Source organism: Melanerpes formicivorus, unplaced genomic scaffold (genome assembly GCF_026170545.1).
Source record: "Melanerpes formicivorus ecotype bairdi unplaced genomic scaffold, bMelFor1.0.p_v2 SCAF_6, whole genome shotgun sequence".
NCBI classification, from domain to species: Eukaryota; Metazoa; Chordata; class Aves; order Piciformes; family Picidae; genus Melanerpes; species Melanerpes formicivorus.
This window is the reverse complement of record NW_027142358.1, coordinates 34,674,074-34,695,015: the sequence shown is the minus strand read 5'-3', so window position 1 is coordinate 34,695,015 and position 20,942 is coordinate 34,674,074. Positions and strand designations below refer to the sequence as shown.

Below are 20,942 nucleotides of genomic sequence, written 5' to 3'. Positions count from 1 at the left end.
GTGGAGGTCCTTTTCTTCAGCCAGATAATTACAGAGAGTCACTTGGATGCAGTTTTGCCTGGTGCATTTCAAAACACCAAGTCAGCCACTTTGCAAGAAACTGAGTTTGAGTGCTGAGTGGTTTTGCTCCCTGCCCCTTGTCTCTAGAGCTATGAAATGATAATGTGATGAAGAGAAATAGCAAAGCCTGTATCTGCTAGTGATACTCCCCTTTCTAGAACCGAGAGTTGCCCTGAACTCACCCCCACCTTCCCCTGCAGCAAGCAGCAATGACCTGCTTAATCCAAACCAGGCGAGCTCACATCAAACTCCAGATGTGACAACATGGTGCTGGCATGCCTGAGACACAATATGAACTGCCTGTGACAGATGCAGGCATGTTGAGGACTCCTAAGGACACTGGGAAGCCACATCAGGCATGGTAAGCCTAATAAAACCATGAAAACATAAACAGCTAGTTCAAAAAGGGGCAGAGGAGAGTTGGGAGCCGAGTGTAACCACTCTGGTTAAAGGTGAAAGGACAGATCCAGGTTAGTTTGCATTTTACAGTGTGAAGAGCACAGCACGGAGAGCAGGGCACAGTGTCCTCAAGTGCCTGCCAGCATGTGCAAGAGCTGAGGAGGGGAAGGAAGAGTGGTTTAAGTTGTGTGTTAAACATCTCAGGCTCTCTTCCCTCGGTCAGCAGGAGGGGTTTAAGAGCACCAAAACCATATTTGCAGAAGCAAAAGAAAACATCCTCCCAGCACACTGAACCTCATCACACTGAGCACCGAGGTCTCGCTGCGCTGACCTCACTCGTGGGCGTGGGATGGGCTTTACAGTCACGGGCTCTGCCGGGAGTGTTCACCTTCCTCCGTGCCTTTGTATTTCCATCAGTACCAACCCATGCCGTGCTGCACCAGCGTGTGCTCTGCAGGCCTGAGCGCCCCTGCCCACACCACTCATCTCCCTCATGGGCAGTGAAGATTTGTGTGGAAGCTGCAGCTCAGTAGCTCTGCCCAGGCTGGTGCAGGAACAGCTTGCTGGTGCTGCTGCTGTGAGCACTCATCTGGCTGCTAGCAGTTTTGACAAGCAAAGCAGGGCTGCATCATCTGCTGGAGGCAGAGGGAAGCGCTGCCCAGGGCACCCCTGTTAGAACAGGTCCTGCTGGTTACACTGCCTGTGGCCACACCGCAGGAGGGGAGAGCTGGAAAGGATGCAGGGCCCCAGACAGGGACAAAGACTAATGGAAGGGGCTGATGGGCCACCAGTGTCACCCTGCTCCTCACCTGCCTAGCCTGACTATCAGCAGGGAGTTTCAGCCTTGCTTCTGTCCCATATACTCACTGGACTGGTGCAGCCCATGCTCTTCCTGGCTAAAAGCCACAGCCAGGCTCTCCTTCCCTCTCTTGGCTCCTGAGGTTCCTCAGAGAGAGCCTGCTTGGCTCTTTCTGCCTGTCTGGTTCAGAGTGAGCCGTGGGCTCCCCAGAGCACATCACCACGGTGCGGGAGACTGGCTGAGCATCTCAGTGCCATGCAGCTGCACCCTGTCCCCTCAGCACCACCCCTCCTCTCAGCAGCAGCATTTGGAGCTGAGGATACAGTCAGCTCTGAGGCTTCTGAACATTTCCTTGAGTTTAAGAGTCATTCCCTCTCTGCAAAGGAAAACCTCTCCCTTGCACACCCAGACCCAGAACAACCTTCCTGCCTCTCCTGCATCCTCTCCTAAACGCGCCCAGGATCTGAGCAGATGCCCTAAGAGCCACTGAAGGACAAAGCAGCACTGACAGTGGACTGCAGCAAGTGAAACCCGGAAAAGATGAAGTTTTTCTTTACATTATCCCTTACTCACAACCTTGTACTTGGGCAGCTGCTAAAGCAAAGTGAAACTTCAACACAACGCCGGCAAGTGCTTCCCAAGCACACTGTGTACATCCCTATGGCCACTGCGCTGCGTTCAACTAACTATTGACATAGACATGTCACTAGGAAAGCAGAAAAACACTCCAGCAAAGGTAACTCCACCTCCAGGCAGCAAAAGCACTCCTGGAAATGAACCCAAAGTGAAATGAGAAATTAACAACTCCAAGGAACCACACAGGAGGCAAAGGCTGCCCAAAACTCGGGTTCGGTCTGCCTGCAGGAGGAGAAAGCTGTGCTCCATCCCTTTTTACCTTAGGTTCTTTACACAGGGAAAAAGCTTTGCTCGCAGCACCGTTTGCTCTGGCCTAGGGATAAACTGCTCGGCTTCTCCAGCACCTTCCTTTTGTTCCCAGGGGTACAGCAAACAAGCGCTGCTCCCACCAGAAGTGCAACAGGGTAGAACGATTGTGTGGATATACACATGATGCAGCTACTACAGCGAGGTCTTCCCCTAGGAGCTCTGCATGCAGCCTGCGTGTTACCGGCCTGACCTCTCAGAGGCATGCACTGCTCTGACACAGCCCCAGTTCTGCACAGGTTCAGCACAAACGACTGAGAAAACAATATTGGTTTCAGGAGCTGAGGACAAAAATCAGAAGGCATGATGTTATCCTGGGGATCAGGAAACCAGAGCGTGAAAGCTTTAATTGTCTGCAGTGTCAGTCAATGCCAGCGACGTCCCACAGAGCACAGGGCAGCTTTGGAACCCAGCGAAAGAGCAGCGGCACGAGCAATGGATCGTGTTGACACCAGCGTGGTAGGCTTGCTCTGTAAGGCAGGATCAGGGTTTTGCCCGGGCTGAACATCAGAACATCTGCTGGGGAGATGATGGCTACATCCAGAGCAAGATCGGGTTTTAAAGTGCAGAAATGGTACAACCTGTACCAGCAGATGCAAACCTCAGAGGAACAGCACTGCCTTCCTAATGACCACCAGCTCGGGAATAATTCATGCTCACTTTTACACCTTACCCCCCAAACTTGCTCCATGGCTTGGAAGGAGCATGGAGCCTCAGCTGATGAGGTCTAAGTCAGCCTGTGCTAGGGGTTGCAACTTGCAAAGATCAGCTCCTGCTTTTACCCCAGCAGGGTATTTCCTTGTGGTGCCACATCCTGCACCCATCATTCCAACGAGACTGAACTCCAGCAGGCTGGTGTGCCCAGAACCTCCATCTGCAGAGCCACAGTTTCATAACCCATCAACACAGCTCTAGATGCTCTACAAATCACTGGCATCCCTCTGACACCTCCCATTATTCAAGCCACATCCCAATAACCTAAAGTGACAGCTAAATGATGGTAACCGCGCTGAGGGGAAAACACGACAGGGTTGCTTCTCAAGGGCTACTCTCATCCTCCAAAAATCAAACGACCACCGACACAACCACCCTGAAGAGAGCTGAGCAGGCTGTCGAGTTACAGGCATTCGCCTTTCGAGCAGACCTATTGCTAATAATCAGAGCGTATCTGCTAAGACGGGCAGGGGCAGGCAGGGATCGGCTCTGAGCGGCGTCCGCATTCTTGGCTTCATTTCCCAGGGCGTTTCTTTGTGACAAAGTGCCTGGACAGGAGCGCGCTCGAGTCCTGCTCCAAACTTTGTTGAAGCTGCACCGTCCGACTCGGGGTCGCATCTGACCGGCTTCCAGCAACCAGTTTCCCCGGATTCTGTGCTTGGCATCAGTTCTCGGGGGCGGAAGCAAGGGGGTGCGAGGAGATGTTTAGCTTTAAAGTTGGATGTAAGGTTCTTTTTCTCCTGACACTTGGCAGCCGAAGACAAACACTGCATTCTTGCTCTAGTTTCTCACTGAACCTGAATACCAAACTTGAGCCAAGGCCAACCCTTTTCTTTGGTCCCCTCCTCTTGATGCCAGGCACCATCCGGGACGGGGAATGCCTTTTCTGCTTCGATCCCTGTTTCCTAAGAGAAAAGACCTCCAGGAGAGGGAGAGAACTCCAAGAGGGGACACCTCCACAAGGAGAGACCTCCAAGAGAAGGGAAAGAACTCCAAAAGAAGGTATTCTCCGTGAGGAGACGCCTCCAGAAAGAGAGACCTCCGAGAGGGGATCGCTCCTCTGTACCGCCGCCAGGAGCACAGCCCGCAAGATGCCAGCCCTCTATGCAGGCGGAGGACACTAAACCCTCCGAGGTGCCGGCCCTGCAGCACTCACCCCGGTTCTTCTCTCCACCCCCCGACTCTGCCCTTACCCTGCCCGCAGGCTCCGCGCTGGATGGCGATGATGGGCGGCTGCCGGAGCCGCTCTGCCCGGCGGCTGGCGGCCCGCAGTTGGCAGGGGCTAGCATAGGTGACGGCGTCGCTGCCACAGACGGGCTCGGAACTGGAGCAGACGCAGTGCCCGACGCCCGCCCGCTTACGGACGGTGGCGGAGGCGGCCACGCCGCTGCCCGGCGGCACCACGCACTGGAGCCCCTCGCCGCAGGGCAGGCTGCCGCCGGGTCCGCCGCAGGGCTCTCCCTCCTCTGCCCCGCAGACTCGACAGCAGCCGCAGGCGTCCAACACGGCCCCGCCGGGGCAGGAGGCGGGCAGCGGCGGGCAGCGGGATCGGTCGCAGCGCTCGGGGCAGGCGGGCGGCGGGACGGCGGCGGCGGGCAGCAGCAGCACCAGGGACGCCAGCAGCAGGCTCCAGACCCACAGCGGCATCGCGGCGGTGAGCAGAAGGGCAGGCGTGGGGCGGCGAGCCCGGCCGGCCGGCTTTAAACGGCGGCTTGGGCCCGGGGGGGTGGGGAGGGGGGCGGCGCGGCCGGGGGAGGGGCGGGGCGGTAGGGAGCACAGTCCCCCCCTCCCTCCCCATGGCCGTAACCCCTGCTTCCTTCCCGCCGCACCGGGACCGTAACATGGACCCCCCCACCGCCCCCAGAGCCACGATCACCCATCCCGTCGTCCCCGGGACAGTAACATGGACCCCTCCGACCTGTAAAACCCTTTCTCGCTTCCCCTGGGACCGTAACATTCCTCCCCCGGGCCCATAACCCCTGCATCGCCCTCCCTCCCCCTCCCCCTTGTCTGCTGTTTTGGGGCAAAGTGGAGGGGTCCGCCCCCGAGCTGGAGCGCTTGAACTCGGCATTGGAAGGCGCATCCGCGCCCCATCAGCCAAAAGGCTGCTAACGGGCTCCTGCCAACCCGGAGGAGGGCGTCCGCACTCTCCCCTCTCGGGCAATGACGGGAAACACAAGCGCAAGCCACGGGCGATGAGATTTCTAACCGATAAGACGGGCGGCAGAGCAGGGATGCCAGCAGATCCCCCGGCAGGAAGGGTAACGCGATATATGCAAATGTATGCAAATGCAAGGCATTCCCGCCGGGAATGCCAGGCACTCCGGCCTGTGGTGACCTGAAAAATTCGCGGCTCTGACGTGACCTGGGACCGAGAATGGGAGGAAAGATGCCCGGGCGTCGCTTCGGCTCGCCCTTGGCTTCACCGGAGGTTCTCAGGGCCTCGGGGCGAGGTGGATACCAGCAATTAGCACACGATTAATCAATAAAGGAAGAGAGTGCTCTTCCATCATCCCACAAGCGGGCTGATCCCCTTTACCTGCCAGCTGTGCAACATCCAGAACCTATCGGCGGAGACCTCTCCACCGTACGCTCTTTTAGCACCTCGTCCGTGCTTTGAAGGGCAGGTTCATCACACCCGAGCGCCTTCCGAGGGCAAAGCCACCATCTCCAAAGCTAGCAGGGAAAGGTACAACAAGAACTAACAGCTGGAATTTGAGCACAGCCCATTTTTTCGCAAGGGGCCGACTCAACCCTTGAACAGGCGAGCAACCCGTCATTGCTTAAGTGTTTCTTTATCAGGCAGCCCATAGCCAAGGACCTAACGAACTTCACAAACCATTAGGCCAGATAAACTGCTGTTAACTGCTGGATGAGCTGTGACTAAGAGGCTGAGGGTGCCAGCGACTGCATTCATACCCAAGTGGAATAACCTTTACCAAGGAGCCACCTGAGCCGGTAGGAGGAGCACCCCAAGTGTCAGGATTCAAACCTCCTTGTTCCAGCAGCGTTATCAAACTGGGACCACAAAACCACAGAGGTGCAAAACTGACTGAGCTGCAGGTGGGAAACGGCACAGACTGCAAGAAAAGCTCAGCTACAGACACCTTACATCTGCTGCTTCCCAGGAACTTCTGCACTGTGCAAGAGAAGAGATTTCAGGAGAATCATTTGATTTCAGAAGCGGCCAAGGTGGTAAAGGTGGAATCAGGAACAACTCACAGCAAAACCTTTTCAGTATGAAGATCATCATGCTAGGGAAAGGTGCCAAAGTGGTACCACACGTTCAAATCCATACAAAAAGTTGATGTGTTTATCAACATAACTGTATAAACCATGGGTAGATATTATGGCAAAGCGTTTCCAGGTGATTGTTTATCCAAACCGGGGGTGGGAGGGGTGGGGAGACTACATGACCTTTAAAAGAGGGTCCCTTCCAACCCAAACCATCCTGTGGTGCTATGATTCATTACTTACTTCCTGCTTTCAATAAGCTTCAGGGTTTGTTTTATGTTTGTTGGTTGTATTTTTTCCCTCCCCTCTTCACTAAAGACGAACGAGCTTTTAGGGCAAGATGAGCAGTTACTAGAGAGAAGGGAGGGATAAAGAATGAAAAGAAACACAGGTTCAGGTAAACTCTTACAAGCTTCTTTTTGGAAGCAGCAGCGGCTTAGTCCCACCCCACCCAGAAAAGCTTATCTGCTTCTCCATCGCCTTGCCTTTGTTGGGTGACTCACTGAAGCCATTGGAGCCTTATCTCCAGGAAAAAATGCAGCAGGAAAGCTCCAGGTTCAGTCATCCCCTCTCCATGGATGTTGGGTCTGTTTTAGCTTCATATCCTTGGACCTGGGTCATCCTGGGGAGCAAAGGCAAGGCGTGAGCAGAGGCTCAAAGTACATCGACAAAAGCCCCATTGACAGACCTCCCCTCGGAACAGTTATCCTTCAGAAACTCAATATCCTCATTCAAAGCCTAGCCAGAGTGAATGCATCCTTGCCTCGGGAAAGGAGGAATTAATCAATGGAAGTACCAAGTGTTTCCTTAACTGGGCACCTCACAAAGTCTGCAGCTCTTAGGCTAAATATTTAACTGCTTTGAGAACTACTGCAAGTGTATCGTGTGCTCAGGGACCAGTGTGAAACACCAGTTGGGCACAGTTACCTTTCCCATGAGGCAGAGCCGTATTTTCCCTACACAATTCAGCCAGTGCTAGCAGCTTTACAGACTCCTAAAGACCTGTAGCACACTGAATAACTTCCCCCCTCCCCCCCTTAAGTATCACACAAAAGCAAAGTACATTTGTTGATGGGCAGTCGGGGGTTAAACACTGCAAAGGAAGGAGAATATATCCCAAGGTCTGACGTGAGAAACATTAATTAGCAGCTCACTGACAAATAAGTGAAGTAGTGTTGAGGACCTTTTGCTGTTGAATCTCTTAAGTCAGGATGTAAATCTACTGGGTATTAAAAACATCATGTTTCATAAGGTAGCCTCTACAGGTTTCACTTGCAACTGAAAATAAACATTGCACCTCCTACAAGAACTGAGATAAGTCTTTGGAGGGTTAATAACTTAATTTGCTGACAAATTTGCTGGGGGTGCTGGTGGGTGAGAAGCTCAACAGGAGCCAGCAGTGAGAACCAACCAGAGCCTGGGCTGCAGCAAGAGAAGCAGAGCCAGGAAAGCCAGGGAGGGGATTCTGCCGGGGGGGGGGGGGGGGGGGGGGGGGAGGGGGGGAGGGAATGGATCCAAGATAGAGGAGGGGAGATTCAGATTGGATGTCAGGAAGAAGTTCTTCCCCACAAGGGTGGTGAGAGCCTGGCACAGGTTGCCCAGGGAGGTGGTGGAAGCCTCATCCCTGGAGGTTTTTACAGCCAGGCTGGATGTGGCTGTGAGCAACCTGCTGTAGTGTGAGGTGTCCCTGGCCATGGCAGGGGGTCAGAACTGGATGAAACTTGAGGTCCCTTTCAGCCCCGATAATTGTATGATTCTATTTGTCAATTCTCCATCTAACCTGTGCAGAAGCCCCTCACACCCATAGGTGTATGAGGCGCTAGAAACCCAGACACTGATTTCTTCCCCAGCAGAGTTTGCACACAGAATTGCCACCCAAGCCAGCAGGCAGTTACCAAACACTCAGCAAGACAAAGACCAAACCTTAATCACACTGCAGAGATTCACTAATGAAATAGAATAGAATAGAATAGAATAGAATAGAATAGAATAGAATAGAATAGAATAGAATAGAATAGAATAGAATAGAATAAACCAGGTTGGAAGAGACCTTCAAGATCATCACGTCCAACCTATCACCCAACACCACCCAATCAACTAACCCATGTAACCAAGCACCCTGTCAAGTCTCCTCCTGAACACCTCCAGTGACTCCACCACCTCCCCAGGCAAAAAATACTTCATCTCCTGCTTTTCCCGTGGAACTCTATGAGAAGAGGCTCCACCTAGAGACCGTATCACAGTATAACTTATGTTGGAAAGGACCTCGAGGATCATCGAGTCCAACCTATCAACACAGACCCCATGACTAGACCATGGCACCAAGTGCCACGTCCAATCTCCCCTTGAACGCCTCCAGGGATGGGGACTCCACCACCTCCCTGGGCAGCACATCCCAATGCCGAATGACTCGCTCGGTGAAGAACTTCCTCCTCACCTCGAGCCTAAACCTCCCCTGGTGCAGCTTGAGACTGTGTCCTCTTGTTCTGGTGCTGGTTGCCTGGGAGAAGAGACCAACCTCCACCCTCCACCTGGCCACAAGTTCTTCCAGAAGCCTGAGAGCTGGGACACTGCTGGCAGGGAGGGATCCAGAATTTACCCCAACCTTCAGCCTCAGCCTTGCTCTCAGCATGGGTCAGGACAGAAGAGCTCAGCCTTTGCTGCAGCCCGACAGGAGGCTTTGTCTTACCTATTAGAAGTGTGAGGCTGCCCAGGAAGCTGTGGCCAAGCTAGCCCAAGAGGTATCATTTACTGCCTGTGAAATCTCAGGTTTGGGAGGCAGCAAAGCACCTCACAGTAAGAGCTGCTACTTCCTGTGGCTTCCTTTCTTACATTGCACATGGCCATGCAGGAGGTGGCTCTGGTGTGAGCACCTGGGCACACATTCAAACCTTAAGCTACTAAGAAGTACAACTCTACAGATCACAGATTCAGTTTCTAAATCTCATTTTGAGTAAAAATGCTTCCCCCAGCCCCCAGTTTCTTCTCTCTCCCACCTTACATTAACATAGAACCTTTGTAAGAACAGTAATAATTCTGCCCCCCTCCTTCACAGGGCACTGTTTTGGTGTGCTCACTGATGCCTCCATCCACGACAATACAGACTGCCTCTAACCCTTCAAGATCTGCCTTTGAGTGTCACTCTTTCCTAGCAATACAGCCTTTTCTCTATGCCAGGAGTCTCTGCCATGCTGTATGCACTTGAAACTCATTCCTGCATGGAATTTTGACTCCTGAACCCATGCAAGCAAAGGCAACCCCTCCAAGTCAAGAAGTGCAATCACTCCAGTGACAGCTCAGGAAAGAACAAGCGCTCAGACTGGTCAGGTCCCTCCTTCATCACACTGCTCTGCCTCCAAACCCCTCTTTGTGACACATCACTTGGGACTACCAGAAGCAGCAGAGATACTTCCTCCTCGGTCCTGCAGCTGAAGCAGTTGTATGAGATGAGGTATTACCAGGGGCCTTCTGAGCAGCTGCATCATTCTGGGTAAGCATTGTCCCAGGGGTATCCAAAAACCATTAAACTGCAGTAACTGAAAGCTCAGCTCCAGACCTCTGGGTACAGAAGCTGCAGGCATCTGTCTCACAGGCAATAATTGCTTTGGGCCTACACATTCCCTGCACTCACCTAAGAGATGTGTCTGCTCTGCAGTCACACAAGGCTACTCGGCCTGAACCCCACTCTAGCTATTAGCTGGTACTGCTCTGCCGGGTCCTTTACCACCAATCTGTATCACTAATGGTCTGGGTTTGAGTTTAGCTGTGCTGAAGAATCTTTTTCATGCTTCCAAGTGTTAGCTCTTGAGTTTCTTACCTTTCAAACATTTCCCTCCCCCCTCCCCTCTATCCTCTGATTACCTGCAGTTGCTTTCCACAGGCTGGATGGATCATCACGGAAGCTTCACATCTCCATTTTCCACTGCACAAGTTAACAGCTTGTTCCCTTTTACCCCCTGCCTCAGGGGTACACTGGCACTGCAAACAAAAGTCTCAGGGTGAACGTTTTGGTTTGTCTTCAACCAGTTTGCTGCCCTTACTGTTCAGAGCTCACAAAGAGCAGGAGTTTAACAACTAAAAACCAAACCCAACCGGCTTGGAGGGGTCCAGTGACTTAACAACTGGAATTTCAGGCTGGCTTTGGGATTCAGAAATACACTTCAGAGCATGTCCAATCCAGTCCTTAGGTTCCCAAGCTGGAGCATTGCCCCTAGGTGGTGCTGATGTCCTGCCAGTCCTGCGTGAAGGCAGCTGCCAGCTGATCAAACCAGATTCTGCACCATTGCCCTTTGGCAGCTACCTTCAGGACTGCAGGTTTAGCAGTCACAACTTCTAACACAGGGGGGTTAAATCTAGAACCAATCATTCCGTTCCCTCTTCAGTAAGGAGGTTAACAGCAAGCAGCCAGCAAATGACAGCATGCAAGGCAGCTGGTAGTAAGAGAGCATCCAAGTCACTTCCACAGCCCACTGAGGCCTGATCTGTGGTCACTGAAGTGTGAAAGGTAAAGATAAAAACAATGAGAGGATTAAAAAGCTGCAAGCTAAAGAAGAGAGGTGCATGTGACAAGAGAAATTAACTGGAAGGGGTAGTTCCACCTCATTTAAGTTGCAGCCAGCAATTGCATTTTATTCTGACTTTTGTTAGCAGGAAGAACAAACAAATGGTTTTGCTGTACATGGATTAGTAACTAACTTGGTATAGGCACCAAGGAGTTTGCTGCAACACCAGCTCCAGACTGCTGCCACTAGGCTGCTTTTGGAGCTCAGTCATGCTGAGAGAGAGCTGCAAATGCCTGGTTTAAGTGGAGGGGCTGCCAATACAGTCAGTACATACCAATATAGCCAGTATAATCACATCCACACTTCAGCTCTGGCCTGTGCTGCAACTGGCTACAGTGGCTGTTTCAAGAGACTCAGGGCAGGGACCCCTGCAGCAGTTGGATGCTGCAAAGCACAATGCCTGGGGCAGTAGCATGTGCATTTTGCTACCAGGGCAGCTGCAGCTGCCTGTGCACCTGCACTAACCCCCAGGCAGGTGTCAGGGTCACACTGCAACTTCAATTATGTACAGCCCATGTACAAAATAACATCACCCTTGGTGCTGCTCTTCATCTGGAGATTGAGTTGTGAGACAGACTGACCCAGTGTGCCACTGGACAAGAGAGAGATGTGGACTTGAGAAGTGCGGTGACTCAAGGGTGGTGGCAGTGAGGTGCTTGCAGGTGGTGTTATTTCAGGAAAACATTGGAGAGAGAACCTCTCTCATGCAGAAAAAAATGCTTGTTAACATTTTGTTCTTCTGGGGTACATTTTCTCCCCTTTTAGATGGTGCTTGAGAGCTTCCAAATGGTTAAAACTTGATGTCACTGTGCATCAGGTCCCCCCTCCCATCAGTGCAAACGAAACCTGATCAATTTGCCTTCAGCAGCAGGCAGAAACTCCACAGCACGAATTGAGAACACCCAGAGAAAAATCAGCTCATGCTGTTCAGTGTCTCTCTCAGGCTACACAACCTGAGCAGCTTTGAAGAACCAAAGAGCTGTGATTGCTGGATAAAAGATAATCTGACCTCTGAGGGAGCTGGGGCTGTTCAGCCTAGAGAGGGCTCCAAGGGAGATGATAGGTAGGACACGATAATCTTGAGGGTCGGGTCTGGTCTGGTCTGGTCTGGTCTATTCTATTCTATTCTATTCTATTCTCAGCTTGCCAGTACTTGAAATGGGCTACGAGAAGGCTGGAGAGAGAAGGTTTGCAAAGGCCTGCAGGGACAGGACCAGGCACAATGGCTTCAAACTAAAGAAGAGCCAGTTTAGAGTGGATGTTAGGAATAAGTTCTGCACTAGTGGAACACTGGAAGAGGTTGCACAGGGAGGTGGTTGAGGCCCCCTCCCATATTCAAGGTGAGGCTGGACAGGGCTCTGGGCAACCTGATCTAGTTGGGGATGTCCCTGCTGAGTGCAGAGGGGGTTGGACTGGATGAGCTTTGGTGGTCCCTTCCAACCCAGAGCATTCTTTGATTCTCTGACACCTTACATGCTAAGAAGGAACATACTGCTCTGACAAAATACTGCCACGTGGTGCAAGGAAAGTCAGCCAGCTGTTGTTTTAAGTTACCCAAACTGATTTATTGACAATTTAAATGTGACATATTTACAGCACTGTTTCTAAAATAATTTAACAATTTTCATAGATTTATAAAAGTACTGATAAATAGGAGACCCTGACAGTTACCAACCACAAGTATTTCCCTATGCTACTGAACTACAACAGTAGTTCTTCTCTTTTTTTCTTTCCCCTCCTTTTTCCTCTTTTCTAAGTCCCATAATGGAGCTGCTTTACCTCCACCCAAAGTGTAGAACTGCCAAAATAGAATACCATGACCATGCAGTGTGAAAGCTGTACCAGAGTGAGTGATTTCAGATGTTAGGCTACAGTAAAAATATTTCAATGCAAAGTGGCTTCCACACAGAATGCACTTGTGAGAAGAGAAGCTTTGAAAGAGCTGTTGGTTTACCTTTAGAGTAGTTACAACCTACAGTGCTAGTACAGACATTTACAGGAGCTCCCAGGTCTGGGGTGCTTTTCACATGTATCTAAAAGAGTCAAACAAACCCAGTCATTTACAAACACCACTGCCTCAAGACAGTGGTTAGTTAGCTTATGGATATGACAAGTAAAAGCACAACCATGAAGGTGCTGACACAACTTAAGGTTCTGAAATTCCATCCCATTCCATCCCTAGATGACAGCGCCTTTCCCATCCTCGGACCGCCAAGTCACCCTGGGCAAGCCGTCCCTATCTCTCAAGCTGGAAGTCAGTTTGGAAGTTGGAGAGGAGATGGACTCGTGTGATATGTGTCTCAGCAGACAAGTAAGTATCCCAGAGCTGGACAATCTGGATCACAGTAAGCAGCAGCATGAGAGATTTGTGGGGGGTTGATTGAAGCAAACGTCTTGCAGAAACAACGAGACAGGAGAGGCTGGAGCTGAGCCAGCACTTGGAATGTGAAGGCTCTTTCCATTGGCATCACTGAAGCCCCCAAGACAGCGTGCACAAGGGCAGACCCATCGCTCAGAGACAAATACTGCACAGCTGGTAGGTGCAACACCAGGCCACTGCTAGCCCTAGCCCAAGTTTTCCGCTTTGAATGGTTGTGTCGACCTAAGCTCTTCAGAACGACTCCAAGCCAAGGCCTCAGAACCATCAGGAATGGTTTGTGTACATACCTGACCCCAGAGTGTTTCCACAACGTGAGAAAAACACAGGCACTTCAGCTTATTAGTGCACAAAAAAGGTATAGGCCACGACTGCATGACTGTGAGCAGCTCAGTACCAGCAAGGACAGAACTCAGCCGAGAGGCCTCGCTGCTGCTCACGCCCAGAAACAAGAGCTGCTCACAAAGCACTGCTAAGGAAACCCTCTCTCAAAACACACCCCCAGGCAGACATCTAGACAGCTAAGGGAAAAAGAAATTGCTGCAAAGCCTGATGGAACACAATAGAAACCTTACTGGGTTCCAAAGGTCTAAAGTGGCCAAACTCTCAAGTCCAGATTCCCTTCTCCCCGCTCCCAAACGCCCTCACATGCAGCCCATTAAAATCCAAATGTGCAAAAAGGTTAGGACCCACCTTGGGGAGTGCATCAAAACACCAGGCTGACTATCCAGAATCTTACTTTAGTGGAGATTGTACAGCACCATAGCTAGAATTCCCAGGGCTTTCAGAACTCCTGTTCTGACAACAAATGGGTTGATCCTCCAGAACAGAAGGAAGGCTTTGTGCATCTCCTGGCACCTGCAAGTCACAGGGAGAAACACTTCTTGCCTGTGCCTCAAATTTCACTGTAGCTCCAAATGAAATGAAGTGATCACATTTGCTGGCAGGAAGTTCTCCACAATGCAGCATTAGCTGTGAATTTAGTCAACTTGCCAGATTAGGAGTAAGAAGTTGCTGGTACCTTGCTTACTGGCAGAAGTACTTTATGTTCTTGTTTAGTCCTTTGCTTTGCTTTGTTTTTCCTTCTAAACTGTGCAGTGTGGCCCCTCCCTAGTAAGTGACTTACTGTCAGGCTTTGAGAACACCCCCAAGGCCCTTTTCCGACCCTCAGCTGCAAGGCAATATACACACAGAGGATACACACAGAGGTGTGCACAGCAGCACACACACACGCGCGCATCGAGACAGCAGTGCTCCGGCTCTTTGCTCTCCTTCCCTACCATTCTCTTTGGTTAAAAGTCCCAACAAGGAAATCAGAGGACTGAACCAATGGATCATTCTCCAAACCCTTCCATCACTACACATCGCTGACTGGAAGGCTTGCATCATCCAGATCCACCAGGCCAGGATCCTGTTCCTGAGTGCCATTTTTGCTTTGGGGTTCAGCGAGGCCCCGCTCAGTCACTTTGGAAGCTGATTCTCTTGGAGCGACAGCCTGGACCTTGTAGCTCCCTGGCTTGGCCTTGGTAAAAGATTGGTGAAATCCTCGCTTCTCCAGGGCAGGGTGCTTGGTGTGAGGGTTTGGGACCAGAGGGCTGCCGTGAGCGGCTGCGGAATGTGCGGCGGCTGGGGCTGGGAGGGCAGGACGGAGAGCATGGTTGGGTTCGGCAGCAGACTCGGTATGCTCCTGGAAGAGAAGAAGCCTGTGTCAGCTGAGGTCACTGACACCATGCTGGGAAGGTGCAGCTTCAGATGTCACTCTTGGAACAAAAAGCACCAAACAAACAGAACTAAAAATCTCAAGACAGAAAAACACAGAAAGCAAAGCTTCAGCCACAGCAGCAGGAGGCAATGGGTTGTTAAATGTGAGCTTACAGCAGGGTGTGACAGCAACATCAGGGCCTTCAGTTTAGGGAATTAAACGTCTCAAATTAAGATCAGTGGCTTTCCAGACACTGCAATACACTCCAGAAAGCTGAAGCCTCTTGTTTGGTTAAGGTGTTAAGTGACCTTTTGAAGCTACACTCTGTGAAGGCCACTGAAAGGGCCTTTCCAAGAGCAAAATGTATTCCATCAACATCAGGGACCTGCAGCCTAAATCCCGCACTAAGGCACGCTTTCCTCTTCTGTCTTCTTGGGATACATATCTCCCCAGCTTGTTCCAGGGGCCAAACACAAACAGCAGCTACGTTATAGAATTGTTAGGGTTGGAAGGGACCTCAAGGCTCAGCCAGTTCCAACCCCTCTGCCATGGGCAGGGACACCTCACACTGCAGCAGGTTGCTCACAGCCACATCCAGCCTGGCTGCAAACACCTCCAGGCAGGAGGCTTCCACCACCTCCCTGGGCAGCCTGTGCCAGTGACCTGTTATGCTGTCAAGGGTGTGTAACAATTTCCAAAGGTAAGGGACCCAGGCAAAACCTGCTCTTTAGGCAAGCCCCTCTAACTGGCAGGCTATTTGCTTGTGTTTGTTACTGTTACTTGCCACTCCGTTACACTGATACTGTGAAAATAACTCTCCCCCATTCCCCTACTGAGAGACAAAGCTCCCAGGCTACCTAGAAGTGACTCAAGAGGGGATTGGACGTGGCACTTGGTGCCATGGTCTAGTCATGAGGTCTGTGGTGACAGGTTGTACTCGATGATCCTCGAGGTCTCTTCCAACCTTGGTGATACTGTGACTTAGATGGCTACAGCATAAGCCCCGAGTGTTGTTTTAGATGAGCTAAGTTATCCTGCCTGGCCTGCAGCTGTACCTCCTCAGGTTCTGCACTGTACCTATCAGTTCCATAAGGCTGTCTCACAAATGCCCAGGGCAGGGTAGGTGTTACATGGTATGACCAGCATGAGGTGTGATGGTGCAGTGAGGAGCTGCAGCTGCTGCCACTTCTGCCGTCGCCAGCGTTAGTACAACATGGCTACAGGAATCAGCAAACCCGTGGCTGGACACAAACCAAGGCTTGTCTCAAGCAGCTTTGTTAACCAAAACACATCCCAGGTGTGTGTCCAAGATGCAAATAGCCATCTGAGATGAAAGGCTGGGTTTTCCATGGCAGTTTCCCCAGCTTCTTTCAAGTGGACTGGCAGGAGTTCGCCCATTCAATCACACTGGATTCTGCCAAGCAGACACGTGTTCGTGCTCGTCAATGAATCCTAGCAGGTGAAGAAGCTGTGCTGCTGGGTTTGTGGCTGCGTAGCTTTATGTTCCACTTCAGGGAAGTATTTCACATTTAGTCCATACCTGATTTGATACTCCAACAAAAGCCAATTCCTTTAGCAAGTTATGATCCAGCAATGTACCTTCTTATTGACAAGCTTATTGAGACCAGGACAAAAGTAAGGGCTGGTAGCACTTACTTTGCTCGAGGGCACTGAAGGAGACTCAGATTTTACTCCCCACACTGCCTGCAATTTCACACTTAAGAGACTCTGCTGCCGTACCCCTCCTAGGCTGTACTGCTTTGGACAGTGTAGTACCAGTTGCACATTATAATGCTTCTATGTTTGAGCTAGTCATTTCATGCAGAGGTTTCCAAGCCATGCAAATCAGGCTACGACAGAGCCCTTCCAGTTGCTAGAGTTCCACCTTGCATTTCTGGGTGCACTCATCTGCATTAGCTGGTGGAGAGCTTAGACTTCATTTGGCTTTTGCGCAGTTTCAAAACAGAAAAGTACAATGGAGATATGAAATATGAACTCTCATGCAAATGAGCTTTAAGACTTTCCTCTTAGAAGGGTGCCACAGAACTTATCTTGAGGCACACAGTCTGCTCTGAAGCATAAACACACTTCTTGGTTTTGGCCATTTTTCGTTTCCAATTGTTTAAAAGTGAGACAAACCGGTGCAAACCTGCAAGTGAAGGATCTCATTTAGGAGTTAGTTATGACAACAGGTAGCATTGCTTTTAGTTTCTTGTAGTGCAAATTAGTCTCTAGTCCTAGCCCTCTGTTAAGAAGGCGAGTTTACATGAGAGCCCACATACGTGCTGCATTCACCAGTTCTTGATGTATACCTCTGTATACAAGGATTCGACAGCCTTCTGGCCTGCCGCATCTGGAACACAGTGCAAAGCTAAGATTAGAGTAACCTATACTTGGGGAAAGAAGAGAAGAGAGGGAAAAAGACAGAAGTGATGCAGACAGTCACAGCTAGATTGCTCAGTTAGCCCCACAAAAAATAAACCAAAGAGCACACACCAAGGGAAAGCTGCCTGTGGATTTTCATTCCCCCCACAAGGAAACAGAATCGGTCACAGGAGTTTTACTTAAAAGCAGGAAGCAGCTCCCAGCTGCAAAAAACAACTGAGAGAACTTAATGAAAAGAAACACAATATTGATGCAAAGGCCTAGACCAGAGCCAGATTTCAATTACTGGATTTTAGATTATGGGGGCAATGATACATTCCGCTTATGAGAGACCATCCCACAGCCAGGAAATAAGAACCACAGCTTGCAACATCTGAACTGGGAAGTATTCCATCTGTTAACTCTGGATGGACTTGGGGACAGTGTGACACTACAGAATCCTCACTACTGGTTCATGTACTGTGTGTGCAGAGAGGCTAAATGTCTGTGTGAAATTTGGGCACCCACACAACTTCCAAGACCAAGATTTGCCACAGTGCCTCAGTTCAGTGGTGCTAGGCGCTGTTCAGAGCCATGTTTTCAACACCAGCAACTAATTTGTGCGAGCAGAGACCTCTTGGAGAAGCGACTTGGAATTTGGATCTGTATCTGCAGGTACAACAAGCTACCAGCTGCACAGAGTGACAGCTGGGTAGTGAGAGCTGTTCAAGGCAAATTAGGCTCTTGTCAAACCCCAGTCAGGACATCGTCATCTGACTGCAAAGCTCAGCGAGGAGCAGAAGCGTCTCGCAGGAATCAGGAGGTTTCCGTTTTCATTCCAGACTACAGCGCCAAAGCCCTTACTGACCTCAGAAGGATGTGCCTAGGTTAGCACTTGCATTATCTACGTGTTCCAGACCACACAATGCACACACAGCTCCGTACGGGCAGGACTAAGAGGAGTGCTCAGTGGAAACCGCAGCCCTGTTTTAGGCCAGTCCGTAGGGAAGTTCATGCACAGACACCGCCTGGCTAGGGGACAGGAGAGAGGAGAGGCAAAACCAGCGAGACCGTCACGCGCGCGAGGGAAGGCCAGCGGGTCGCGGAGCAACATACGGAAGCTGCCGATCTTCCAGGTCCCCTCTGCGCCACGATGGCCCCGGAAATGGCTTTGATCCAGCTGTGCATGTCCTCCGGGCTGTCCGCCTGCGGCAAACCACAGCAAGCGTCTGTAACCCGCCACTCGCGCCCGGCGCGCAGCCTCGCCCTACGCCAGCGGCCCTTCGGGAAAGCCGCAGGGCTTACCTGGGCAGCCCTTCAGCTTCTACCCGGAATTTACTGGGGGGGCTGCACAGTTATATCAAACAATAAGCCTGGGTTTACGTCACTTGCATGCTCTAGGCTCAAATTCTTGCTTTTACTGAAGTGCCCACAGATCATCTTACAGGAGATCTGCTGCCTCCTCTTAGCAGGCTTTGGCCAAGGACATCACTTTTGGGGTCTCTTAGCAGGCTTTGGCCAAGGACATCACTTTTGGGTCTCTTAGCAGGCTTTGGCCAAGGACATCACTTTTGGGTCTCTTAGCAGGCTTTGGCCAAGGACATCACTTTTGGGTCTCTTAGCAGGCTTTGGCCAAGGACATCACTTTTGGGTCTCTTAGCAGGCTTTGGCCAAGGACATCGCTTTTGGGGTCTCTTGGCAGGCTTTGGCCAAGGACATCGCTTTTGGGGTCTCTTGGCAGGCTTTGGCCAAGGACATCACTTTTGGGTCTCTTAGCAGGCTTTGGCCAAGGACATCACTTTTGGGGTCTCTTGGCAGGCTTTGGCCAAGGACATCACTTTTGGGTCTCTTAGCAGGCTTTGGCCAAGGACATCACTTTTGGGGTCTCTTGGCAGGCTTTGGCCAAGGACATCACTTTTGGGGTCTCCTAGCAGGCTTTGGCCAAGGACATCACTTTTGGGGTCTCCTAGCAGGCTTTGGCCAAGGACATCAATTCCTGGACACTGCTGCACTTCACTTGCATCAGTTACTTCCTGAGGAGTTGTAGCCAAATCAGAACTCGTCTGTCAAGGGTCAGCTGTACATTCACTTAGAGTAGCAACCCAACAAAGATGCAGCAGATGAACAGTGAATACACCAAGGATGTGCACATCTGAGATGAAGACAGATAGAAACCTAAAGCTGTCTCCTAATTAGGTTGCAGCTCAATTAAATCACTGCATCCACCCAGTAAAAATCATCTGCAAGACATCACTTCATTATGTTGAGCTATAGGACAGCTCCCAACTCAGCATCTGGCACCACCACCCCTAGCAGACTACACAGGTCTTGGTGCCCCTACAAGAGGAGCTCAAAAACTGCTTTCCAGTACTGTAAGCGTTACACTCCTACAGAGCTAGGACAAGCAGACCTCTGTGATTTGTATTACAGCCAAAGATGCAGAAAGTGACCTAAGGATGCAGTGGAGAGAGTGCATAAGGTTACGTATTACCAAATAGGTGTTCAAAAAATAACCTAACTGTTGTGCATTAGTAGATACTTTGAACTGGCAACCAACTTGAACCTGAGAGCTCAGTTATACATAAACACTCAGTACTTCAAAATCCAAGATTTTAAACACTGAGCTGACCCTACAGAATCTGAAGTCTCACATGACAACAAAGTCACATTGGGACTTCCTGTGGATTGCTACCATGGGTCACCAGCACAGCAGCTGCTCTGATGCGGAATGTTTCTCATAGGCATCTTTCTGAAACTCATGGCACAGTTAAAGACAACTTCAAAAGCAAAGCAGCTCCTTGGCTTTGACTATGGCAGCCTCCTGGCTTGGCCCAAAGTTTAATAAAGGAATTACCTGCACATAAAAGGTTCGAGAAGTTGTTACAATTTCAAAGAGATTGTCTCTCATCATTATATCACTGCAAATGAAACACAAACACACTTCAACAGCAAGCACAACTTTCTGTTTCAAGAAGACTCCAGGATGTGCAAGGGAGCCCCAGCATTTATTGTCAGAGAATAGTTTTGTTGGAGACCCTTAAGATCACCAAGTTCAACCATTCTCTCAATTCTGCTGAGTCTGGTGCAAAACCTTCTCCCTCAGCACCACATCCCTGGGCCTTCCAACACACCCAGGGATGGGGAGTCAACCACTGAGAAAACCACCACTTGTCCAAAGACCTTTGCATTTCTTTATCACTCTGCTACTGGCTTTGAGTAAATGCCAAGTAGAACAGCAACATTTCTTACTCATTTTAGTCCTGAGGCTGTTTTTTAGTCCATAGCATGTTGCTGCTCTATGTGTAGTTTTAACTGGAACAGCTCAGGCTAAGTTTAAAGACATTTATTGTTCTAGTCCCATTTCTGTAGCTTCCCAGAGTTTTGTTTTGTGTTTGCACCTAAGTGGTACCCTGCTAAAACCAACAGACAATTAATTAACAAATTAATTAGTTAACAAAGGCAATTCATTCCTCAGTAATTTGGTGGGAAGGAAATAGCAGGAGGAAGAGTGTTCTCCCTCACATAGTTAATGTAATGTTCTCTGAATGTTTAGAAATGATAAGCAGAATGGAGACTCCTACAGCTGCTGCTCACACCAGACAGCACCCAGGCCCCTCTGCCTCCTGACTGCATGGTACTCCTTTGTTCCACTCACATTCTGCTGACAGTTCCAAGTGTGAAACACACACTAATGCAGAACTCTCAACACCAGCTTTATGCAGAAAGCTGCTGGCTGTCCTCCAAGTGAAGAGCACCACAGATGCACACATCACTGCCCCATTGTTCCCA

General features: G+C 50.5%; 2 protein-coding genes across 20 annotated transcripts in view; both read right to left on the bottom strand.

Moving 5' to 3' along the window:
* Window positions 1-4,607, bottom strand: part of HTRA1 (HtrA serine peptidase 1) — a 40,043-nt gene extending 35,436 nt beyond the window's left edge. The window contains exon 1 of one of the 2 annotated variants that reach the window (XM_068140434.1): window positions 4,108-4,607. In XM_068140434.1, coding sequence (XP_067996535.1) covers window positions 4,108-4,561 — 454 coding nt within the window. In that variant the 5' untranslated portion in view covers window positions 4,562-4,607. The remainder of the gene's footprint in view (window positions 1-4,107) is intronic. The other variant, XM_068140433.1, reaches the window with a different exon arrangement.
* A 7,643-nt stretch (window positions 4,608-12,250) lies between these two features.
* The window catches only part of PLEKHA1 (pleckstrin homology domain containing A1), a 41,002-nt gene continuing 32,310 nt past the window's right edge, over window positions 12,251-20,942 (bottom strand). For 2 of the 18 annotated variants that reach the window (XM_068140419.1, XM_068140432.1), the window contains exons 10-12: window positions 20,008-20,071; window positions 18,270-18,359; window positions 12,251-14,774 (exon numbers count right to left, since the gene is read on the bottom strand). In XM_068140419.1, the coding sequence (XP_067996520.1) occupies window positions 14,445-14,774; window positions 18,270-18,359; window positions 20,008-20,071 (484 nt within the window). In that variant the 3' untranslated portion in view covers window positions 12,251-14,444. Of the gene's footprint in view, window positions 14,775-16,042; window positions 16,939-17,071; window positions 17,177-18,269; window positions 18,360-20,007; window positions 20,072-20,942 lie in introns of those variants that run through there. The other 16 variants (XR_010987579.1, XR_010987580.1, XM_068140418.1 and 13 more) reach the window with 16 other exon arrangements.